The following is a 19,555-nucleotide window of genomic DNA, read 5'->3' as shown; positions in this document are numbered from 1 at the left end:
CGGCTGTAGCTCGGGTCGCCGACCGACTCGGCCCAGCCGTCGTAGAAGCTGGTCGTACCTCTCTGGTAGGCCATGCCATTGCGGGCCTTGCTGGGTTGATGAATTAATTACTTGGCAAACGGATGAGACCAGGTCAAGAGAAATGGTACAGCTTTCTTTAGCCTACCTGCCACCAAATTTCTTGCCTTGCGAATAGCGGATGGACCGGCGTTGGAGTTGCTGGAAAAAGGGGGTAATGCAGAGGAGCAACTGATCAGAAACCGAACCAACAAGTCGGAGCCATCAAACCATTCCCAACGTGTGACTGTAGATTGACGCGACCGAAGCACCCGCAAAGGGGAGGCAAACGGCAGCGAAACAGAGAATGCTCGCCATGGTGGTGGGGTCTGATTGCTGCTGCTGCCGCTGCTGCCGTTGCCCCGCGATGCCAGCAAAAGGAGTGCATTGCAGCAAGCGGGTGCCAGCAGCCCCCAGGCTATTTTACTCGTGTCAAAAGCAGTCGCTCCAATATTAAAGGATAACCTGATTAAGCTAGACATCACTTTAGCTATTCTGCTCGATAGAGCATGACAAACGTACTGGTCGAGTCAACAGCTGACTGGATGGAGCAGGTCATTTATGAAGAGGAAGGCAGACGACTGGCGCTTTCCCTACTTGGCGAAATGACCTGACTTACCATTTCCTTGAGGAATCTTGCCCCAAAAGATGCAGCAACACATGGGTGAAACTATCCACCCCCAACTTGCAATCGACAACGGATTCCAGCAACGGGGGAAAATGTCAGGCCAAACGAAAAACACAAATTTTGCCAGCCCTCCCCGGTCTTACATCAACAATTTTGCTTTTTCCACATCCCTCGTCAAACCCCCCGTCAAACCCCAAACCCCTCATGTCTTGCGATCCTCCAAAACCCGATAAACCTTTGCCACTCTCGGCGCGCCCCACTCCTCGCAGCTGATGACCGGGACGCCGGCCTGCTCGCCAGCCACGGGCGCAATCGCAGGGCTGACGAGTGGCCGCATGGGCGTCGCAAGGGCCGGACCACAGCCCAGCAGCACGCTGTACTTGTTGAGCTCCTCGTCGTCCTTCTCAAGTAGCCCCTTAAGTGAGGCTCGGCAGAGCTCACGGTCTGGAGACCCTCCAGGAATCGAGGGACGGGCTGGCTGGATAGTGGCTGCATCGTGATGTGGACTAACTGACAAGTTAAAAAGGGCGTTGTGGTTATTGACGGATGACAGACTACCTAGGCAATTCACTCAAGTACCTTTGTGACGCGGCTTTTCTTTATCTTTTGTGTTCAAGCCTTCACGTGGTACTCAATCGGGAAACAAAACAAGGACCTGTCTTGTCAGAAACAAACATTATCAAGTCAAGCCACTCAGAACCTATGCTTTTATAATTTTACGTGACCGACTGGGGTTGACCCTGACTAGCTCTAGGTACTGCAGACAAGCAACTACCAAGGCGACACGCCATAGACCCCCAAGAGCTTTCCGGCATCGGCGTCCTTCTCGCCCCTGACCACGACAGCGATGCGCTCGTCGCCGTCGCCCCCGCCGCCCTTTCTTGAGCAGGTGAAGCGAGGCCTCGGTCACGGCCAGCGCGCCCACGACGTTGGTCGATGCTGCCTAGACGGGGGATGGCCTGATTGGGATTTGCCTATCTGGGCAGCTGTTAGCTCGCCGAGGTGAAGAAGCAGCCTACCCAGTCAGCCCTAGGATATATAGAATTACACTCGCGAGTCAAAACAAAACGAACATGAAACCAGCTTAGGAACTCGACAAACGCTCCAAATCGTGCTCAATGGGGCTCTGTATCAGCGGGGTATTGCTTCCTATCAATGCATACGAGCGGCAGCGAGGCACCTAGTCGAACAGATAGTAGCATCATGGCCTCGTTGGCAGGGGGATGTCTCGGCTTCTCGTCAAATACTGGACCGCAGTCATGTTGCTTGATGAGCCGTCTCCGCAAAACAAGAAGCAGAAGCAGATCTATCAGCACCCAGACACTCACCAGTATCATACTGCACCTACACAACTTCCAATATTAATACTAGTTGCCCTCTCAGCTGCACTAAATCTCCAAGCCCAGTAACTGATCATCTGCCACGAGCGCCATCTCACCACAAGTCGCCACCTGCGGCATGGCACTCCGCCTGCCCGGTGGGGTTCGCGACCCGGAGGCCTTCTGGGATGCCTAGATAGGCGGGCGGGATCTACGCGGCCCGATCCCACCAGACAGGGACAGCTCCGAGGGCTACACGGACGAGCGCGGCAAGCGTGGAGCCATCAAGACGCAGGCCGGATACTTTCTCGACGAGGACCCGGGATGCATAGACACTAGCTTCTTCTCCATGGGCAGGAAGGAGGTCGAGAGGTGTGACCCACGGCACCGGCAGCGACAAGACCGTTGCGCTTCGTCTCGAAGGCCTGACCCTGACCCCCGTCGACAATGGCGAGATCCTCCAGGGTGACCAGAAGCCACAGGCGGCCGCCCACCTCGAGTGGCTGCCCGACTTTGACATGGTCAACCACAGGACGCTGTTTACGCCGCCACGGTCCATCCCCGCCGAGACCAGACTGCAGGAAGAGATGACCCTGCTCTGTATAATGAAGACGCTCCAGAGGATCCAGGGACTCGGGCCGTGCGGCTGGCACTTTGAAAAGTTCCGCGACTGGCTCGACCTCGAGGTGCAGCGCGCGCGTGACGGCACATACCCACTGCTGCTGCCCGATGAGGCCAAGGCGTACCTGGAACTGGACTCGCCCACTCGATACGCCATGATCGAGGAGCGCTGTGATCACCTTCTTACAATGTCCAAGGGCGCCGTAGCTACGGGTATCAAGCGTATCTACAACAGCTGCGAGGAAATCTTCACTGGGAGCAAGGACACTCTCGACACCCTGGTGCAAGGGGGCGTCCTAACCAGGATATATGACGCCGTCAGCTTCGGAAAAGGTGACTTTTTCAAGCTCGACGGATCGCTCACCCTGAGTGTGGCAACTGAGTTCCGGCGATGCCGGGTCGAGACAACCGTCTACGGACTAGGTGACGAGCTTCCAACAGATCCTGAGGCAGTACGAGTCCGTCCTCATCCACTCGGCGACAGGTGGCCTCGGTCAAGCCGCCATCCAGATATGCCATAGCGTCGGAGCAGAGGTAAGGCCTATCTGGAACCTTCAGGTCAAAAATATTAGAATAGTGATGCCACAATCAACTAATAGAGGGACCCACTACATAAAGATGTTCGCCACCGTCAGCAGCCAGCAAAAGGTCGACTATCTGATCAAGGCCTTTGGCATCCCAAAGGATCACATTTTCCAGTCACGCGACGATTCCCTCGCCACCGACCTGAAGCGCACGACATGCAACCGTGGCGTTGACATATTCCTCAAAACCGTCTCGAGCGAGCTGCTCCATGCGGTGTGGGAGTGCGTGGCCGGCCATGCTGAGTCTGCCGCCGACATCAAAAAGGCCATCTCCCTCGCATCGCGCCGTTCAAGGGGTGTCATCCACCTGACCATGGTGCTCAGGGACTCTCCGTCATGCTCTCTCCGGCCTCGACATCCACAAGCTCACACCTGAACACCACCAACGCCAGGGGTCACTCGGTTGAGAGACTGCGCTACGCGGGCCCCTGGATAAGCACTGGCCAGGTAGCCATGGGCTTGCGTGATGGAGAGGACCTCCGAGACCTCAGCACGCGGACCAACTGGCGGTGCGATCGACGAATGGGGTTCTACCACAACGTGCAAGCTGACGGGACCGAGCTCTCGTCCCTGGGAGGGCGGTCAGCGAACGAGGTATTGACCTGATTTTTGGAGCAGGCGACAGCTAGCCCGGCTACGTTGGGCGAGGCTGCGAGTGTCAACTTCCTGGCCCGCCAGGTGGGCGCCAAGGTCTTCAGCCCCATGCTCAAAGAGGACCACGAGGTCGTCGACAGGTCCCTGACACTGCAGTAGACCGGACTAGACTCTCTCATGGCCATTGAGCTGCGTCGCTGGTGGAAGAACTCGTTTGGTCTTGAGATCACTGTGCTCGATATATGTCATCGTCGCCGCTGGTGAAGCCCAGGAGCGGTACTTTTGTGGCGACCTGGACGGCCGCCTGTCGGTGCCTTGCGGTATCCCGCCGGCAGTATCAATGCGTACCGCTTCGCCACTGGTGTTCTGAAGCTCTGTCTGGTCATGGGTCTTCAGATACACGCCAACACGCCGCCACATCCGTAGCGAGGGCGGCGGATGGCACTTGGCAGGTTACCACCCCGCGGAGCACCGTGGTCGCCAAGGAAGTAGTCCTCGCTACGAATGTGTATACGGCCGCGCTTGATCCGCGCTTCCAAGGTGTCGTGGTGCCCATACACGGAGACAGGTCACGGCTCAACGGCCGGGGTTGAGCATACCGTCCCAGGGGCTTCCTGCGACTTATAATTTCATCTACCGCAATGGCTTCGAGTACATGGTCTCCCGACGGGCCGAGGACGGTGGGGACATCATCATTGGCGGAGGCCTGTAAGAGAATGGAGACGGAGGAGTAGGCCGAGGCTGGAAACATAGACGACACCGCGATGAACGAAGTGATCAGCTCGTACCTCAGGGACACAACTCCGAGATATTTCGGGACCAATTGGGGAGAAAAGCACCCACCCCAAGGACAAGTCAGCAAAGGATGTACGTGGCAGTTAGCCGCACCGCGACACAAACGCGCAGGTATTTGTACCCTCCAGATTTCACATTGACGCATCTTCGCTCGCACAGGGACAGGCATCATGGGATACAGCGCAGATGGCTATCTGCTCGTGGGCAGGATGCCAAACAGCCATTCACCAGATCTATGAGCATGCTGCAGCTTCCAAGGCCACGGCATGGTCTTGTGCTGGATGTCTGCCAAAGCTCTGGTCGAGATTATTCGAGGAAGGGATAACGAAGACCTGAAAGCATGGTTCCCAGATGCCTTTCCGGTGACAGAGGAACGGTTTCAAAGAAGGTTTCAGGGGCCAGTTTGAGATACATTCAGTATTGATGTTATATTGCCGCTCTGTTTGCGCCTTGGTGAACCTTATAGCTATCTGCGCCTTGCAGCCAACCTTGCTAGACTCAGCCTTTTATTCTTCGAAGCAGTCATCTCAACAAAAGCCATCCGATTTCGCTGCCGCCGACACCTATACAAAGCCTCGATGCTCACTTCAACAAATGTACATCAGCGCTCGCCCCCTCTGGCCTCTTCCAGTAAGTCTTGACCCCTCCCCAGCTCTCTTGACTGTAACCCTCCTGGACCTTCTGGCAGGTCCGCAGCCCCCAGTCCGTTACGCCCACCATGAAGCAGCTCTCAAACATGAAAGCACAGCTCCCCGCGCCAACCTTTGCCGGCTTCAGCTCTGCCTCCCGGGCACCCTCATAGCTCGCGGCGTCAGGCCCGTGCCCGCTCATAACGTTATGCAGGCTCGCGCCGCCCGGGACGAAGCCGCCCTTGCCGCCCTTCTTGGCGTCATAGTCGCCCGTGATGAGGCCCATGAACTCGCTCATCGTGTTGCGGTGGTACCAAGGCGGACGGAAAGTGTCCTCGCCCACGAGCCAACGCGGTGGGAAGATTACAAAGTCAGCCACGGCCGTGCCCGCGTGGTCCGACGGCGCCGTCAGCACCGTGAAGATGGACGGATCCGGGTGGTCGTATGAGATGGCGCCGATGGTGTTGAAGCGGCCGAGGTCGTACTTGAAGGGGTAGTAGTTTCCATGCCACGCCACCACGTCAAAGGGGGTGTGCGCCTGTCGCGTCGCGAAGAGAGTGTTATTGAACTTGGCCGTCACCTCGTACCCGTCCCTTGGCGCCGAGGGACCAGCGGAGAAGGCCGTCGGCCCGTGGTCCTCGCTGAAGCAGGCGACGGGGGCCTGGAAGTCCCTCGCATTGGCGAGGCCGTTGCTGCCGATGGGTCCGAGCTCCGGCAGCGCAAAGTGGCCCTGGTACAGCTCCAGCGCATAGCCCCTCGCGGGACCCGTCCCCTCGGGCAACAGGACCTGGAACCTTATGCCGCGCGGGATGACGGCGATCTCGAGCGGCCGCACCAGCAGCCAGCCGAGCTCGGTGCGGATGTCGAGCACGCCCGACTGCGCGACGATGAGCAGGTCTCCGTCGGCCGAGTAGAAGGCACTGCTGGTGCTCATTGACTTGCCGGCCGCGTACACAAACATGCCGATGCCATGCTTAAGCGTGGGCTCACCCGCGCCCGCGATCAGGTGCAGGCCCGAGACGAAGTCAGACTGGGGGTCGTGGTCGAACGGGTCCCAGCGGAGCTGGTTGGGGATGTAGTGGAGCCGCGAGAGCGGAGCGAACCGTGCCATCTCGTCCTTGTGTTCGTGCTGGGGCTGTTGGCCGGGAGTCAAGGGCTGGCCCGGCGTTATGGGCGGCGTGGGCGGCTGGTTCTCTACATCATGCTCTCCTGCCTGGCCCTTCACCCTGAAGGGAGGGTGTGCGCACGACGGGAGGATTCGGTACAGCCACGATTGCTTGTTTTCGTTGCGCGGGGCCGTGAAGGCTGTCCCGGACAGCTTTTCGGCGTAGAGTCCGTGTGGAGGCTTCTGTGGAGAGTTTTGGGCGATGGGGAGGGCGCCTGGGACGGCTTCTGACCTAATGTTATGGCGGAAGTGGCGTTTAGTTAGTCTCTATTCATGGACAGTCGCATGTTCGTTTGTTCTCTCAATTCGGCGCATCAAAGTAAAATCAGTCTGCGTACTCTAAGTATGAGTCGAATCCATTTTGGTATCTGTATTTTTCTTTAAACTCGAATTCTGTAGCTGGCATTTTGGGCAACTTTAGGTCAAGCAGTGCGTTCCTCAATATGGCCGTGGTAAAGTAGAAGAAAAGATTTCCGAGAAAAAAAAAAGGATACTGGACAATTTTTGTGAGGAACTAACAAACAGAGAAAAAAAAAACAATCTAAAAAGTCCCAAGATATTCCCTCCCTTGCGGCCGCAGGCCCATGTCCAGCGGGCCTGCGCCGTTTAAAATACGCTGTACTGTACCTGCCTAAGGGGAACCGCCAGAAAACGTTAGCACCAAACGGCTTTTTGTGGCGCGTCCAGTTGCTCCCGCCCCTCTAAACTCGGCGCATGACCTTTCCGCATTGTTCTGATGATGGCATTGGGGACAAGTTCCGATCGGCTATCGTCGGTGCGGGGATGCCCCTCATCGATGCAAAGCCGCTAGTGACCGAGAACGGCTTTACATAGTAATTCATCGCCCCATTGGGTGGAACCGCTGGTTACTAGGTAAAGATTCTGGGTATGGGGAAATACAAGAATGCCATGTTACTAGACATAATTATCTGAAAATCAATCGTCATTTTCGGACATTCCAAATTTCGATGCACTCGGAATTTCCGAGTTCAAATTTTCTACCACATATCAACTGAAACTTTGCTCAAGGTGATCGAGCCACGAATCGTGGCAGCTCGCTGCTGTATTTACCCGCCCGTACTGTACAAGATTTGAGCTTCAAGCTGCCCCGCCCCGCCCGCTAAATCCTGCCCCACCCGAATGAGCTTGTTGCCAAGGTCTTAATGATCAACATAAAGCATCTCCAACTGATCAAGCACAGGGTATCATGTCTGTTTTAAGGCTCGGATAAATGAGATCATGGGTGTACTGTGCGACAAACCTTTATATCATTCCATTATATACGCTGCCATATCAACAGAGCAAATGTTCCCTTCAAGCCAGAACACCAGAACACTGATCGATCATCATACGTCATCGAGGAATTGACTAGGAACATCACAACACAACCAAGAACATGCAAGCTGGGAGCCTAGGAACAGCTTGATAATGCTGTTCAAATAACTATATCTCAAAAGGTTGATTCCTCTCCTCTCCGAGAACTTGTGTTGAGATACATGAGAAAGTAACTAGATCCACACATCGGTCGATGACAAGGATAGAGGATGGGACTTGCCCAATAAAGGTTATTGTTTGCGTAATGACCAACTTGGTTTCCAATATCAGGCATCCCAGCTTGCGGTGAGCAGCATCAATGGCTTACTCCTCAGCAGCAGCCTTCTTCTTCTTCTTGCCCCCGGCGTTAGCCTGGACTCCGCTGTCCTTCGATAGGTGCACAATGAATCGTGTCCAGCACTCCTCCTTGTCCCACTCAAAGCCAGCCAGGTATGGTTGGTCTAGCTCGTCATCGGCCTGGTTGAAGACTTGTCAGTAAAATGTCGCTAACAATTGAATACGTCGATACACATACCCTCTTCTTGTATGCCTTGTGGATGGCATCCATGGCATCCTTGATTGTGACTCCCTTGAGGTTTCTTGCTGTGACCTCAAGGCCCAAGGGGAAGTGCAGGTCAATCTTCTTGATTGGAGGTGTGGTTAGGAGCTTCTTGAGGACTTCCTTGTCCTCGACTGTTGATGGCGAGGTGTTGACTTTCCTGTAGATGAAGAAAATGTGAATTAGTATTCTTATTCTTCAATAGCTCAAGTTGTTGTCAGTGTGCAATGTGCAGATTGAATACTTACCACCCCGTCCGTTGGGTCTCCTTGGCAATTTCAATCTCAATCTTTTGCTCCTCTGTGAATATTAATCCAAGTCAGTTATTTGATAAACAAGTCAATCCTTTTTTTTCGTAATGGACAGCCATGAGAGTCTAGAGTTGATCTACAAGTTTCACATACCTAGGTCCTTGATGTTGTACACGCCGCTGGCGGCTGCTGAGCTTGCTCTCCGAGCAGCTGCCGAGCTCTTAGTGTCCTTGGGGGACGAAGACAGGCCCTGGACGGCGGAATCGACCTTGGTGAGTGGTTCTGACATGTTGATAGTTGTGATTGCTTGTAGGCAGAGGGTTTGTTGAGATCAAAAATCGTACGACGTCTGACCGGACAAATGGATGAATGGCTGTCAGTAAATGGATTGATTGAATTGAGTTACGGAGGAGGGGAAACGTCAACAGAGGGGTAGGTGGCTAGGTAGGTGGCAGAGAGGGGGTTTGAGCCGTCGAGGTCTTGTCTGGTAACTCAATTGGAAACCATCGATCGACGTAAACAGCAAGCAAGTGATGCAAATGGAAAGGGTATCGTCCAAAGAGGGGAAATTGTATCTTGTGATGGTGTCTTACCAAGATAGGTCGTACGTTGTAACTGATTTGTTGATGGTGCTGTTGTTGATTGATGTGATTCAATGGGAAACTGAAGAGAGAAGAAGCTTGGGGGTGTGCTTGGGGAAAAAGAGGAAAGCAAGCCGGGAGTGAAGGTCATAAGGCGTCCAGCGAAGAGGGGGAAAAGGGAGATCGAGGGACGGTGGAAACCTAAGGTTCCAAGGTGGTAAAGAGGGGAAGCTGAGAGGCGGGGCAAGGGGTTTCGGGATGATCAGCAGACGGCAGCAGGAGCAGGCAAGGTACCAGTGGTGGAAAGGCGTGGGCTGAGATGGACAAAGCACACTGGTATTTGCAATGCAATTCGGGCTGTTGAACGGACCGGACCACATCCCAGGCGACGCTGGTGCTTTGTTCGGGCTCCATCCGGCTTCCTATTCATCCCTCCCCCCCTAGCTACATGCATGTTAGCTGGGTACGTACATGTACGAACGAGAGGGAAAAAACGCCTTGCAAGCCTATACTTGCTACTCGCCTCCCCGCTCGGACAAAGCAAACGTAACTGCCCATAGAATCACAAGACAAAAAGCAAGACCAGGTTCAAGGTCCAAGCGTGGGGTACAAGTTCAGTCAATCGTCACACGGGATCACTCGATTCCCAGGTGTTCTCTTGGTTGAGAGACGTACGATGTCAAACAGCAATGGCGCGTGACTGTCTTCTAGGATGACATCAAGCTCAGCAAGCAGGGGAGAAGCTCTCACGCCATTGAGCGGGGGCACCGTCTCACAAGTGGATTCCCGTGCATTCCACTACCAGCCAAGCAAGCGCAGGCAAGAGGGGCCGGGTATTGTCATGTTACTACAAACGGTTTAGTGGCCCCGTCAGGCGGCAGCACGGGATTTCTCGGAAATCTGGGGAAACCTGGGGAAGTGGATTTTTAGGGACCAAGCGAGGCGAGAAGCGATGAACGATTGATTCATTCAATTCAGTTGATAGCTGTTAGTTGCTGAATATGTATATTCTCTAATTAGTGCAATTTTGAATGACGTGAATTGAATTTTTTTTTAGATACACAAAAAGATGCTACTGTAAAGCCTTGCTAGTCCAAAACTGACTGCGCATGAAAGTTTATGGCAATTGCCCAAACCTCAATCCGCATAGCTTTGCATTACGTGTATACCCGATTGTCGACCCATAGCCATCGACAGCCCCGCCAATCAACTTGGCAGGCCTTGGCACACGATGGCGCCACGAGCGACTCAGCTTGTCGGTTTTTCCCGGAGCAGCCGGATCGCAGCATCGACTTCTTTCTCGATGCGCTTCAATCTGCTCGGGAACTCGTTGACCTTTGCAACGATGTCCTTGTAAAACACCAACAGCTCTCGCTGCCTCTTGCTCTCGGCGACCGTCTTTTTGGTCCAACCCTTGCGCTTCTTCTTGGCGTCGAGTGCCATACCCTTGAGCGCGTGCCTGGCGACCTCGCGGGCCCCGATGGCCTGCTCGAGCTTATCGAGAGCCGTCGAGAGCTCCGCCATTTTTCCGCAGGCGGGCATGTTGGATGTCGCCTCGACGAATCTGTCTTGGACGGGGTTGAATTTGCGAAAGAACAGCTCAATGACCACCTCGAGCTCCGACAGCTTCTTTGTCAGCTTGCCATATGTGATGTAGCCGTCCTTGTCGGTAGCCGCATCGAACCTGGGTATCCTACGTGCTCGCTCCCACTCCGCCCACACTATTGTCTTTTTGGCCTCCTTCTCCGCCCGTAGCTTTTGCAGGAGAATGTCCTCCTCGTCAAGCTCGACGGGTTGTGATGTTTCCGAGCGGCAGGGAGAATCCCGCTCGAGGTTATTTTCGGGGTGTAATGTTGATTCCATGTCAACGGTTTGTGATGAGATGGCTGTTCGTTGGTTGAGGATTTGCTGCAGGTATTGGATTTCTGGTTGACAATGTCGCGCCTTTCAAAGATCAGGAGCGTCAAGCGCCAAAGGCATTGTAGCTGACGTCCTCCATTTTATTCGGTCAACACCTGCTGGCTTCTCCCAGGATGCAGCGGCGTAGAACAAAGAATTGCTTTGTTCTCGGCGTGGTTCGCAGTCTTTGTTCATGGTCCAATTTCACCACTTCCGTCGCCCTCTCTCCGGTGTTCCAAAGGGCCGTGTTCTGGAACAAAGGACTTGGTCAATGAATAGGCCTCCTTGGACCTTGTCAAAGGGACCTGAAAGAGTAAGCCGCCAGGGGTTTTAGCCCATGCGGCTCCAATCGAAGCGAAGCACATTTGCGTGGTTGGCTTCAAATTGGACTGTAGCCTTGCCGACGTGGTCTGACTCTTGCCCAAAGAGCCAAGACCAAGACGCCTATCACGAGGGCAAACTCGACGGATACCAGTCCAATCCACAGCTTGTTGAGGGCATCATCGCTGATAATCGGGGATTTGGCGGATGGCATTGTGACGACCAGCTGTGGATTGCTCGGCTCTTGTTAAGCCAATAGTAGCGTTATCTTCTCTGAATCTATCAAGATCAAGTCAGCGCAAATAAAGGCAAAGGGCAGTAAGTTGTTTGTTACCGTACTTACTAAGTGAGTCAGGGTTATTTCACATGATCACGTAACCTAGTGGTAAAAAAGAAACATTGCAAGGGTTTGACTGTAGATCATAATGCGTTGCCTTCAGGCATGTGTCCTAGGATGTTAATGCATCCGGGAAACTAAAATACTATTTCTAGAGCTTCAAGTTGGAGGAGCCAAATTGGGCATAAAATATTACTGAAAAAAGGGACAGTCTTGTCAGTGTTGTACTCATAAGCGAAATCTTGGCGAGGAAATGGACACGTTGTAAGTGGCCATGAAACGATATAACGGACAATTTGGTGCAAACCCAAGCTCCACGCTCCATCAGCCGCAATCGTATGTGGCACAGGACTGAGTACATAAATGTTAATCCTACCTATTGCAGCCTGAATTGTGCTTAATATTCTGTGCAGCTGTCTCGAAGCGTCCAGCACCGTCCTCCCCCTTTTATTCAATATAAATGTCGGGTTGGATTTCATATAGCACTGCTCACAGACTTTGAGAGGATAGTACCCAATTACTGAAGTGAGAAAACCACAAGAGCACGGAGATGGAAGTTCTGCAGAGCGCACTAAGAGATAGCCGATGCCAGGGGCCAAATTTAGCATCACCAAGTTAGTTTGTCTGGTCAGCCGCAAGCTTTTGTCATCAGAATCCATAACCCCCGTGTCTTGGAGAGGGAACGTAAGAAGCAAGCAGTTGCGAAGTGCTCTTTGTTGCTTTTTGCAATTCAGAATCCAAAGGACCCTGGGTTTGCCCCTCTCCTGCCTTGTAACAAGCCTTTCTTCGGAGAGCAACCCATACAGCTAACCGCCAGTTATCCATCATGACCGCGATGGCAGACCTAGGCAGCAAAAGACCCGTCCGGTTTAGGCTACCACACGCTGGTGTGATAGCATGAATTCTCGACTGGAGATTCCTTGCATTCTCCGGTCTTGTTGTTTGTCGAGGGTTGAGACAATTTTGCAAAACAACTAGACAGTAATAGGTAGAACACTCGTGACGCAGAGAGATGCGCCAGCAGCCCTGTCGCTTATGTCACCAGCTTCTTGCTTTCGCAGACTTCTTTCCGTCGGCAGAAGAAGCCAGTTGCGCATGTGTCTTGTCTGTCTGTACCTGAATAAGCAAGGACTCCACTGGCGAAGCCGGACAAGCTAACTGCTTTTATCCAGCAGGGCTTTCGGAGGCGCCCGCACTTGAGTAATCCAGACGCAGAACTGAGGAGGCACCGAAGCCCACCACCGCCAGAGCAACACAGCCCCAAACGAGGGCGGCATGCTCGAACACACACGCGTATTGTTACACCGTTCCAAGATGCCCATGTGTTTGTTTTGATTGATTGCGAAGGTGGCGATCGCAACGTGGCGGCAGTCAATTCTGGATGCGCAGTGTTAACCGTTCTTATGAGAAGCATTTCGACATGCCACGCTCGGAAAAGACATTTTATCTGCACGGCGGCCGAGTTTGCACGTTTCTCATTTGCGGGAATTTTCTGCAGGCGTCAGCAGGTTGTTTTTCGCGGAGTGGCTTCCGTCTTTGCAATTTCGTTTCGGTAACACGAGCAACCAGACTTATAAATCAGGTTTGCGAAGGCTGTGCAGGCGAGAAGAAACCATGCGATGCTTCGGATGGAATTTGCTTTCTCAAAAGTTGCAGAAAAAGCCAGGTTTTGGCCACCTTTCCGCACCTGCCTTGTCCGTAGAACAAATCTACGCCATGGACAGAGTTCCTTCCTTTGCGGGTAAAGGGAGAAAATTTTAGATAGATCGCACGTGACAAAAGGAAACGGAGATTTTCTTTGTGGCTTTCTGCTGCCTACCAAAATAAAAAGGTTTTGGTTCATTTCTTTGTCCGTCTCTCACTTTTGTTCTTTTGTGTGTGATATTTCTTCCTTTGTTTAATTACCAAGGACCCTGATCTCTCACAGTCAATTCTGTGCCCCGCATGAAAATCAGATCTTGCCTGCTTTGCAACACAATTTCGACCACCCCTTTGCTCTCCACAACTCGTCTCAACTGTGCGGCCAAGGGCGGCCTTTATGCGATCGGCAACACCCAACCCTCCGTCGATCCAACTTGAGCGAGTGGAGGGTGAATTGGAGGGGTAATAAGAAGGCTTCTTTAGAACCAAATTTACCCACAACAATGAAGACGGACGGACTAATCCCTGCTTGCCGATGTGCACTGGACGAGTCCTCCATGATGACGAGTGGACAAACCCTGTCACTTGCCAGCGGAGTCCAATCCGACTTTATCATGCTTGGTCTAGATTTGGCCCAATACTTTTTCAAGAATGATTTAATCGCACTCACTGCATTCTACCCGGTTACCAGACAAAAAGTGTCACGTCATCTCACGTTGCCCGTTTCTCAATTCTTCAAGATGTGGCTAAAGAAACAGCCTGTCTGGCTCGTCCAAATATAACCGACCGAACCGGCCATCTTTCGCTGCATGGAACAAGGCGCTGGGTTATTCTGACTGGTTGATCTTGATATTGCTTAGCCTGGATTCTGGACCCATTGTCCAGACTTGGTCCGGATGTGCCCATGCTAATGGCCAGATCGGGGGTGTTCTTGGCCTCTGGGCAAATGCATAAGCAATGATCACTGTACCTTGCAAGCCTTGCTCGCGGATGTGTCTGTCGCTAACGAGACGCGACGCTTTCCGGATCCACCAGATTCACCCAAGCAGATCCTATGCCTTTTTACTGCGTACCAGTGGCGCTCAAGATCCCGGTCACGACGGATGGTACCTTTCAAGACGACATCCACATCCCGCTCTCGCCCTGGTCTTTGTTGGGAGACGAGGTAGGATCCCTTGTGCTTGGCAATCGTCAGCCATGGTTCTGGGCGTATGCATATGCTAGGGCTCTCCGAGAACGTCGTGACGGCTTTGGCAAGTCGCCATGGCATACATTTTAATTCTCCGACTTCAAAGTTCTTTTTTTATTTATTTTGTGCCACTTTCATGTTATCTCTATTGTTAAAATGGGTTGGTGATCCTCCGTGTATTCTTCATCCTGCCCTTATTCTCTTCGAATTCTTATCCGGCAGCTGAGCTGGGTCCTGGGGGGTTTTGCTTCTTTGCTCGTCAAGGTTGCTCTGCCTCCGCCTCCTTTACCAGAAAAAGTCCAACATCCGGCTCATGCCAGCAAATCTTTCCCCTTGCTCTTTCATGGTGCGACATGCGAAGGTTTTAAGTATGTTAGCCAAACGAGGTTATGAGACCTCCATTCTGGCACTTGCTACAGTCGTCGGCGCCACTCCGCTACTATCGCCTTTCGACTCGGAACACCAGCACGGTTTGTTACCCTCGGCGGAGAGTGTCACATTCAGCTTGCGCAGCTGGTCAGAAAACCTGGAGAGCGCGCCTATGAACTCTCAGGCTCGTGACGAAAGCATATTGTGGCGGATATGGGCGAGGTTCTTGGATACTCTGCGGGCTCCAAGAGAGTCCCTGGAAAATATTCAAGGCAGACAAGAGACTTGCGACCTATGCGAGAGGGATTACATAACACCGCAAATACACAAGTGGGACATCCCTTTTACAGCCAGTGTTTTGCATTTTCTGTGCTGACTCTGGAAGATGCAGCCTCCCAAGGGATCTTATCTCGACTGTCTTTGTCACAGCAACCTTGACAAGTACAAGCACTTTCACATCTTTCTCGGCAACGGTTATATCCACGGTGACCCAAACCCTGACTTTTGTTGATGCAAGTCATCCCACTGCTGCCATCGCGCCCGGCCTCAAACTCAGACGCTCAAATGCTCAGCAAAGCGGCTGTGCAACGGCTACTACTGCGCTCCTGGCCACCAAGACTCTGCCAAGGCGTCAGCAAGACAGCACTGTAGGAGAGCCGGTGCCTGAAAGCACAACAACGTTGACGGCCACTAGTATTTTGACTACGACTGTCACCGTCCAAGGTGGAACTCGGACACGTTTCCACACCATCTTTGAGACCACTAGGATTGCTCCTGGCATTTCAAGTACCTTTTCACCTGGGATGCCCGGAGGATCAAGCACTGTTGTAAGACCAACAAATACAGAGGGGGCTGATACAGGGCCAGGGTCAACCACTCTGTCATCTGTGCCATCATCAACCCCGACACCAACAGGCAGTCTATCTGCCAGCACAGTGGTAACTGTTACGGTTACGACTGGACCTGTTATTACGACCATAATAAACCCCACCAAGACGCTTACCCAAACCACATTCCCATCATCATCCCCTCCAACAGGGCCCCTTGGTCAAAGCCAATCATCTCTAAGGGCGGACCAGGTATCAGGCATAGTGCTTGGCATCATACTATTCATCATACTTTTAATAATCTTAAGTTTACTCTTCTTGCGAAGGGTGCAGAACAGACGATCGACAGAAGCAAGCCAGCGCCAGCAATTGAGCCCAGAATGCGCCTTGGTCCCCTTCAACTCGCCCGCAACCTCGCATTCAACTCCAGGCAGCGCGGGCCAGGTCCGCATAGTCATCAGACCGGCGCCGCCGTCCTCGATATCCGCCAGGGGTGACTCGTGGCCCATACCGCCGGGCCACGAGGGCCAGCCCACGCTCTTTCTGGACAACAATGGCAACACTCCTGTGCGGACGACGCCCACGCGCTGGAGCATCACGAGCGACTTTGGCGACATGCCGGGCAGCGGCGGCATTGCGCGGAACAGCGGCCCGCTCGCATCGCTGCGTCACTCGGGTGTGCCGTCCTCGGGCGTTATGGGGGAGATGAGCCCGGGGCCAAGCTTGGGAGACAGGATTGACGGTTACTATTTCACTCCTGCGAGCGGGGGCAATAGCGAGCACAGCGGAGAGGCGGAGAGGTCGTCCCAGGCAAGGAACGAGAGCCAGCCGAATGTTAGCGGACCCGAAAGTGTGGGCGGTCCGTCCAGGGGCAGCAGTACCTTTCGTACCAGGCTTGCGCCGCCGCCCTACCAGTTTGGGCCACCTGATTGGGGAGGTGTTGGCTACGGCCGTGCATTCTGACAAAATGATGCACGTTTTTTATTCTTAATGGTATTAAGTAAAAAAAGCATTCTTGAAGACAAAAAAAGTTATTTCTATCCAACATGATTTACAACTGTTTACGTACTATTGTGTTGTTCGCAATTGCCAACTTTTCGTCTGGCTTTAAGCTTTTTTCGTGAGCTTGAATACTATCCACACAATATGAAGCTAAATGCCTGCTGCTTAGTTCCGGATATGTATGTAACTGGATGGGGAGTGTTGGTGCTGCCTGGCCCCAGACAATTCAGATACGTGACTTTATGGTGCTGCGCGTCACCCACAAAGGCCCTCCAGGATCTTGATTTCGAATATGGTACGGCCGGAATGATCTCCCGTGTTTTTTTTTTTTTTTTTTTTTTTTTTTTTTTTTTTTTTTTCATCACTGGGCCATGCGATCGATCACAAAGGGCAACGCCAGATCTCGCATGCAGATCATTGGAGTGGTAGACGCAAAGCGACTGGCAACTTCGCCCCTGGGCGTGATTGCGGATGCGGTTGTCTTGCCGGGACAGCCCGGCTTCGTGTGATCGACGTTGACATGAGACGAGAGGTGGACGGCCAGCCCTATTGAGTTGGGGCGAAGTGCGACAAAGGAGGGGGGCACGTTGCCGATGCAGGTCCCATTTTCAGGTGACACATTTTTTTGTCCTAGAATGTTTTTTTTCTATTGTTCCTTGCCCACAGAGAGGGCCACAGTGTAGAACTACTGCAGCAGAGCCTGTCGATGATTGTCCTGGGCTTGGACTTTCTTCATCAGGCGGGAGTCGTGTATTAAATGCTTTCACTCGGGCTTTTTTGCAGGTCTGGGACTTGTTCGAGGGCGGCCGTCTCTTTTTCAAGACTAGTTTTTGAGCCAATGCATCCCAGGGAGGAGCAAGGGGTAGCCAGCTATTAATTTCAACATTAATATGACAGTTTACGTGGTTTTATTTTCCTCCCCAGATCCAATCCTTGTCCTATGCAGCCTTCCTGTCGCTCGTGCTATTTCAACAAGTCAGCAATGCCAAGTACCCGCCTCTCCAGCCCCTCTACGGTCTACTCTTCTACTGGGCTGCTGGGCCGCCGAGGCCGAATGCCTCCTCATATGCAGGCGGAAATCTCCATTTCTGTTTCTGTCATTCTCGCACCCCCTGGTGACAGGCCTGCTGCCACTAAGGAAGCTCGTCCGGTGCGGGCTGGCCGGGTCGTTGACCCCCATGACGAAGCTCTCCTGGCTCTGCGACCACGTGTGCGCCTGGCAGGGCCCTGCTCCGCCCTCGCCGTCGCCGAGCAGCAGCACCGCCCCGTCTTCTTCATCCGTCACGGTGACCGCGCGGCTACGGGCCGATACAACGTTCACGAGGCTCTTGAGGCTCAGCGTGGTCGGCGTCCGATGCACAGTCGTCAGCGCCGGCACCGGCGGCACCGGCATATCGGGTGGCGGTTTGCGAGGGGGGTACGCATCCCCCACCGCCAGTGGCCTCTTTGTTCCGCTATTTGGCCCGCCGCCGCCGCCGTCTGGACTCGGACTCGGGAGCCTGGTCTCCGGCTCCGTGTTGCCCGTCTTGGCGACCCACGGGTACCCGTGAAAGCTGACGACGCTCGTCAGGTTGACGCTGTTCTCCAGCACCCGCCGCCGGTTATGTCGGTAATGGCAATGACGGCTCCTCGACCGCCTCCTGAACACCAGCGGATCCCCCATCCCAGACCTGGGCCACAGCATGGCGAGCAGCGGCCTCAGCGTCGGCGCCGATGCGCAAATCAGCGCCACGTCGCATTCGAGTATGGTCATGACGAAGAAGGCGAGCGTGTTGCCCGCCCCTCCACCTCCTCCTCCTGCTCCCCCTCCGCCACCGACCGGCATGTAGTTGGAGTGAAGCGAGAGCTGGAGCCTCGTGAGGCTGGCAGCGATGACAAAGACGCCTAGGGACAGCACGACGCCGAGGGCCGCCTTTTGCCGCGGCGCAATGTCGAGGCGCCAGACGCAGGGGATGACGAGCGCGATGAGCCAGGCGTCAGTGGTCGTGTGCAGGCTCGCGCTGGCGATGAGGAGTGGCGTGAAGGGGAAGCACTTGTCCGTCTCGGGGCTGCCGACCAGGAAGGACGTGCCGGTGGCCGGGTGGCATAGGAAGATGCTGGCAAAGAGCAGCGGAATCCCAAACGCCACCACAAAGGTCACCGTCGCCCAGGCCAGCCGGCGTTCCAGGGGCCGCCAGGTGCCAAACATGCGCAGGTAGAAGCTCAGGATGGAGAACTTGGTCAGGCAGAGGCAGACCTGGTAGAAGATGAGGCCGAGGTACGTCCGGAATAGGTATTGTCGTGTTATGGCATCCCGACCGCTGCTCCCTGCCTGGCCATTCGCATCCGTATCGGGATTTGTCGTCTTGGCAGCTGCTGCCTTCTGGATGTTATGCGTCTCGGCCGCAAGTGTGTAAACGACGCAGACCCCCGTTGAGATGATCCATGCCAGTATCATCAATGTGTCGTCGATGAACCACTTGCGCAAGATTCGTAGCCTAGACCATGCTCTTGCGGCTATGCAGACTGTGCAGACGACGTGAGGCAGCAAAAGGCCCGCCAATATGGCTGGGTTGCGATCATGCTGCCTGTCCAACGAAACTGCAGCGTCTATGATATTGTTCATCGGATTGATCGACTCGGAGAGTCTGGCGACTATTAATATACCCAAGTATACAATAGATAACCAGCCTCAAATCAACCTATTTCTTGGTGAATTGTAGATTGATCTAGGCCAGGAAGTCTGGTGAAAAGCCACTACAGCAGGGTGCGAGCATCACCATGTGATTTCCATGAATGCTGGAGCAGTATAGGAGGGAGCCAAGTCCTCAAACGTTGCAAAAAGGTGTAAATGATCGAGGGCACCCCGTAAACAGTCCGAATGAGATCGTGTA

The 19,555-nt window shown here is 53.7% G+C and overlaps 10 protein-coding genes across 10 annotated transcripts; 4 read left to right on the top strand and 6 right to left on the bottom strand.

Moving 5' to 3' along the window:
• Nucleotides 1-282: 282 nt before the first annotated feature.
• Nucleotides 283-1,180, bottom strand: MGG_14685 (uncharacterized protein; the record flags this gene model as incomplete). The annotated part of the gene is made up of 4 exons (XM_003718595.1): nt 283-475; nt 677-741; nt 829-1,059; nt 1,127-1,180. 4 exons carry the CDS (start codon nt 1,178-1,180, stop codon nt 283-285), a joined length of 543 nt encoding a protein of 180 aa, XP_003718643.1.
• A 708-nt stretch (nt 1,181-1,888) lies between these two features.
• Nucleotides 1,889-4,396, top strand: MGG_00429 (uncharacterized protein; the record flags this gene model as incomplete). Its single annotated transcript, XM_003718594.1, has 6 exons — nt 1,889-2,015; nt 2,362-3,077; nt 3,244-3,542; nt 3,602-3,749; nt 3,828-3,943; nt 4,075-4,396. The coding sequence occupies 6 exons, from the start codon at nt 1,889-1,891 to the stop codon at nt 4,394-4,396; spliced, it is 1,728 nt and encodes a 575-aa protein (XP_003718642.1).
• A 171-nt stretch (nt 4,397-4,567) lies between these two features.
• Nucleotides 4,568-4,837, top strand: MGG_14684 (uncharacterized protein; the record flags this gene model as incomplete). The annotated part of the gene is made up of 2 exons (XM_003718593.1): nt 4,568-4,670; nt 4,758-4,837. 2 exons carry the CDS (start codon nt 4,568-4,570, stop codon nt 4,835-4,837), a joined length of 183 nt encoding a protein of 60 aa, XP_003718641.1.
• A 159-nt stretch (nt 4,838-4,996) lies between these two features.
• Nucleotides 4,997-6,962, bottom strand: MGG_00431 (homogentisate 1,2-dioxygenase). Its single transcript, XM_003718592.1, has 2 exons — nt 6,731-6,962; nt 4,997-6,624 (listed from the first exon to the last, which is right to left on the bottom strand). Exons 1-2 carry the CDS (start codon nt 6,796-6,798, stop codon nt 5,181-5,183), a joined length of 1,512 nt encoding a protein of 503 aa, XP_003718640.1. The 5' UTR covers nt 6,799-6,962; the 3' UTR covers nt 4,997-5,180.
• Nucleotides 6,963-7,719: 757 nt separating this feature from the next.
• On the bottom strand, nt 7,720-9,212 carry MGG_00432 (uncharacterized protein). The gene is made up of 5 exons (XM_003718591.1): nt 9,110-9,212; nt 8,670-8,865; nt 8,514-8,565; nt 8,242-8,425; nt 7,720-8,183 (listed from the first exon to the last, which is right to left on the bottom strand). Exons 2-5 carry the CDS (start codon nt 8,803-8,805, stop codon nt 8,031-8,033), a joined length of 525 nt encoding a protein of 174 aa, XP_003718639.1. The 5' UTR covers nt 8,806-8,865; nt 9,110-9,212; the 3' UTR covers nt 7,720-8,030.
• A 1,133-nt stretch (nt 9,213-10,345) lies between these two features.
• Nucleotides 10,346-10,960, bottom strand: MGG_00433 (uncharacterized protein; the record flags this gene model as incomplete). Its single annotated transcript, XM_003718590.1, has 1 exon — nt 10,346-10,960. One exon carries the CDS (start codon nt 10,958-10,960, stop codon nt 10,346-10,348), a length of 615 nt encoding a protein of 204 aa, XP_003718638.1.
• Nucleotides 10,961-11,045: 85 nt separating this feature from the next.
• MGG_17458 (uncharacterized protein) lies at nt 11,046-11,531 on the bottom strand (the record flags this gene model as incomplete). Its single annotated transcript, XM_003718589.1, has 1 exon — nt 11,046-11,531. One exon carries the CDS (start codon nt 11,529-11,531, stop codon nt 11,376-11,378), a length of 156 nt encoding a protein of 51 aa, XP_003718637.1. The 3' UTR covers nt 11,046-11,375.
• A 799-nt stretch (nt 11,532-12,330) lies between these two features.
• On the top strand, nt 12,331-12,812 carry MGG_17457 (uncharacterized protein; the record flags this gene model as incomplete). The annotated part of the gene is made up of 2 exons (XM_003718588.1): nt 12,331-12,541; nt 12,643-12,812. The coding sequence occupies exons 1-2, from the start codon at nt 12,481-12,483 to the stop codon at nt 12,810-12,812; spliced, it is 231 nt and encodes a 76-aa protein (XP_003718636.1). The 5' UTR covers nt 12,331-12,480.
• Nucleotides 12,813-13,298: 486 nt separating this feature from the next.
• Nucleotides 13,299-16,896, top strand: MGG_14683 (uncharacterized protein). Its single transcript, XM_003718587.1, has 2 exons — nt 13,299-15,183; nt 15,245-16,896. The coding sequence occupies exons 1-2, from the start codon at nt 14,798-14,800 to the stop codon at nt 16,641-16,643; spliced, it is 1,785 nt and encodes a 594-aa protein (XP_003718635.1). The 5' UTR covers nt 13,299-14,797; the 3' UTR covers nt 16,644-16,896.
• Nucleotides 16,897-17,043: 147 nt separating this feature from the next.
• On the bottom strand, nt 17,044-19,287 carry MGG_00435 (uncharacterized protein; the record flags this gene model as incomplete). Its single annotated transcript, XM_003718586.1, has 2 exons — nt 17,044-17,228; nt 17,676-19,287. 2 exons carry the CDS (start codon nt 19,285-19,287, stop codon nt 17,044-17,046), a joined length of 1,797 nt encoding a protein of 598 aa, XP_003718634.1.
• Between the last annotated feature and the right edge of the window lie 268 nt (nt 19,288-19,555).

Source organism: Pyricularia oryzae, chromosome 5 (genome assembly GCF_000002495.2).
Source record: "Pyricularia oryzae 70-15 chromosome 5, whole genome shotgun sequence".
NCBI lineage: Eukaryota > Fungi > Ascomycota > Sordariomycetes > Magnaporthales > Pyriculariaceae > Pyricularia > Pyricularia oryzae.
This window is presented reverse-complemented; position numbering and strand designations above follow the sequence as displayed.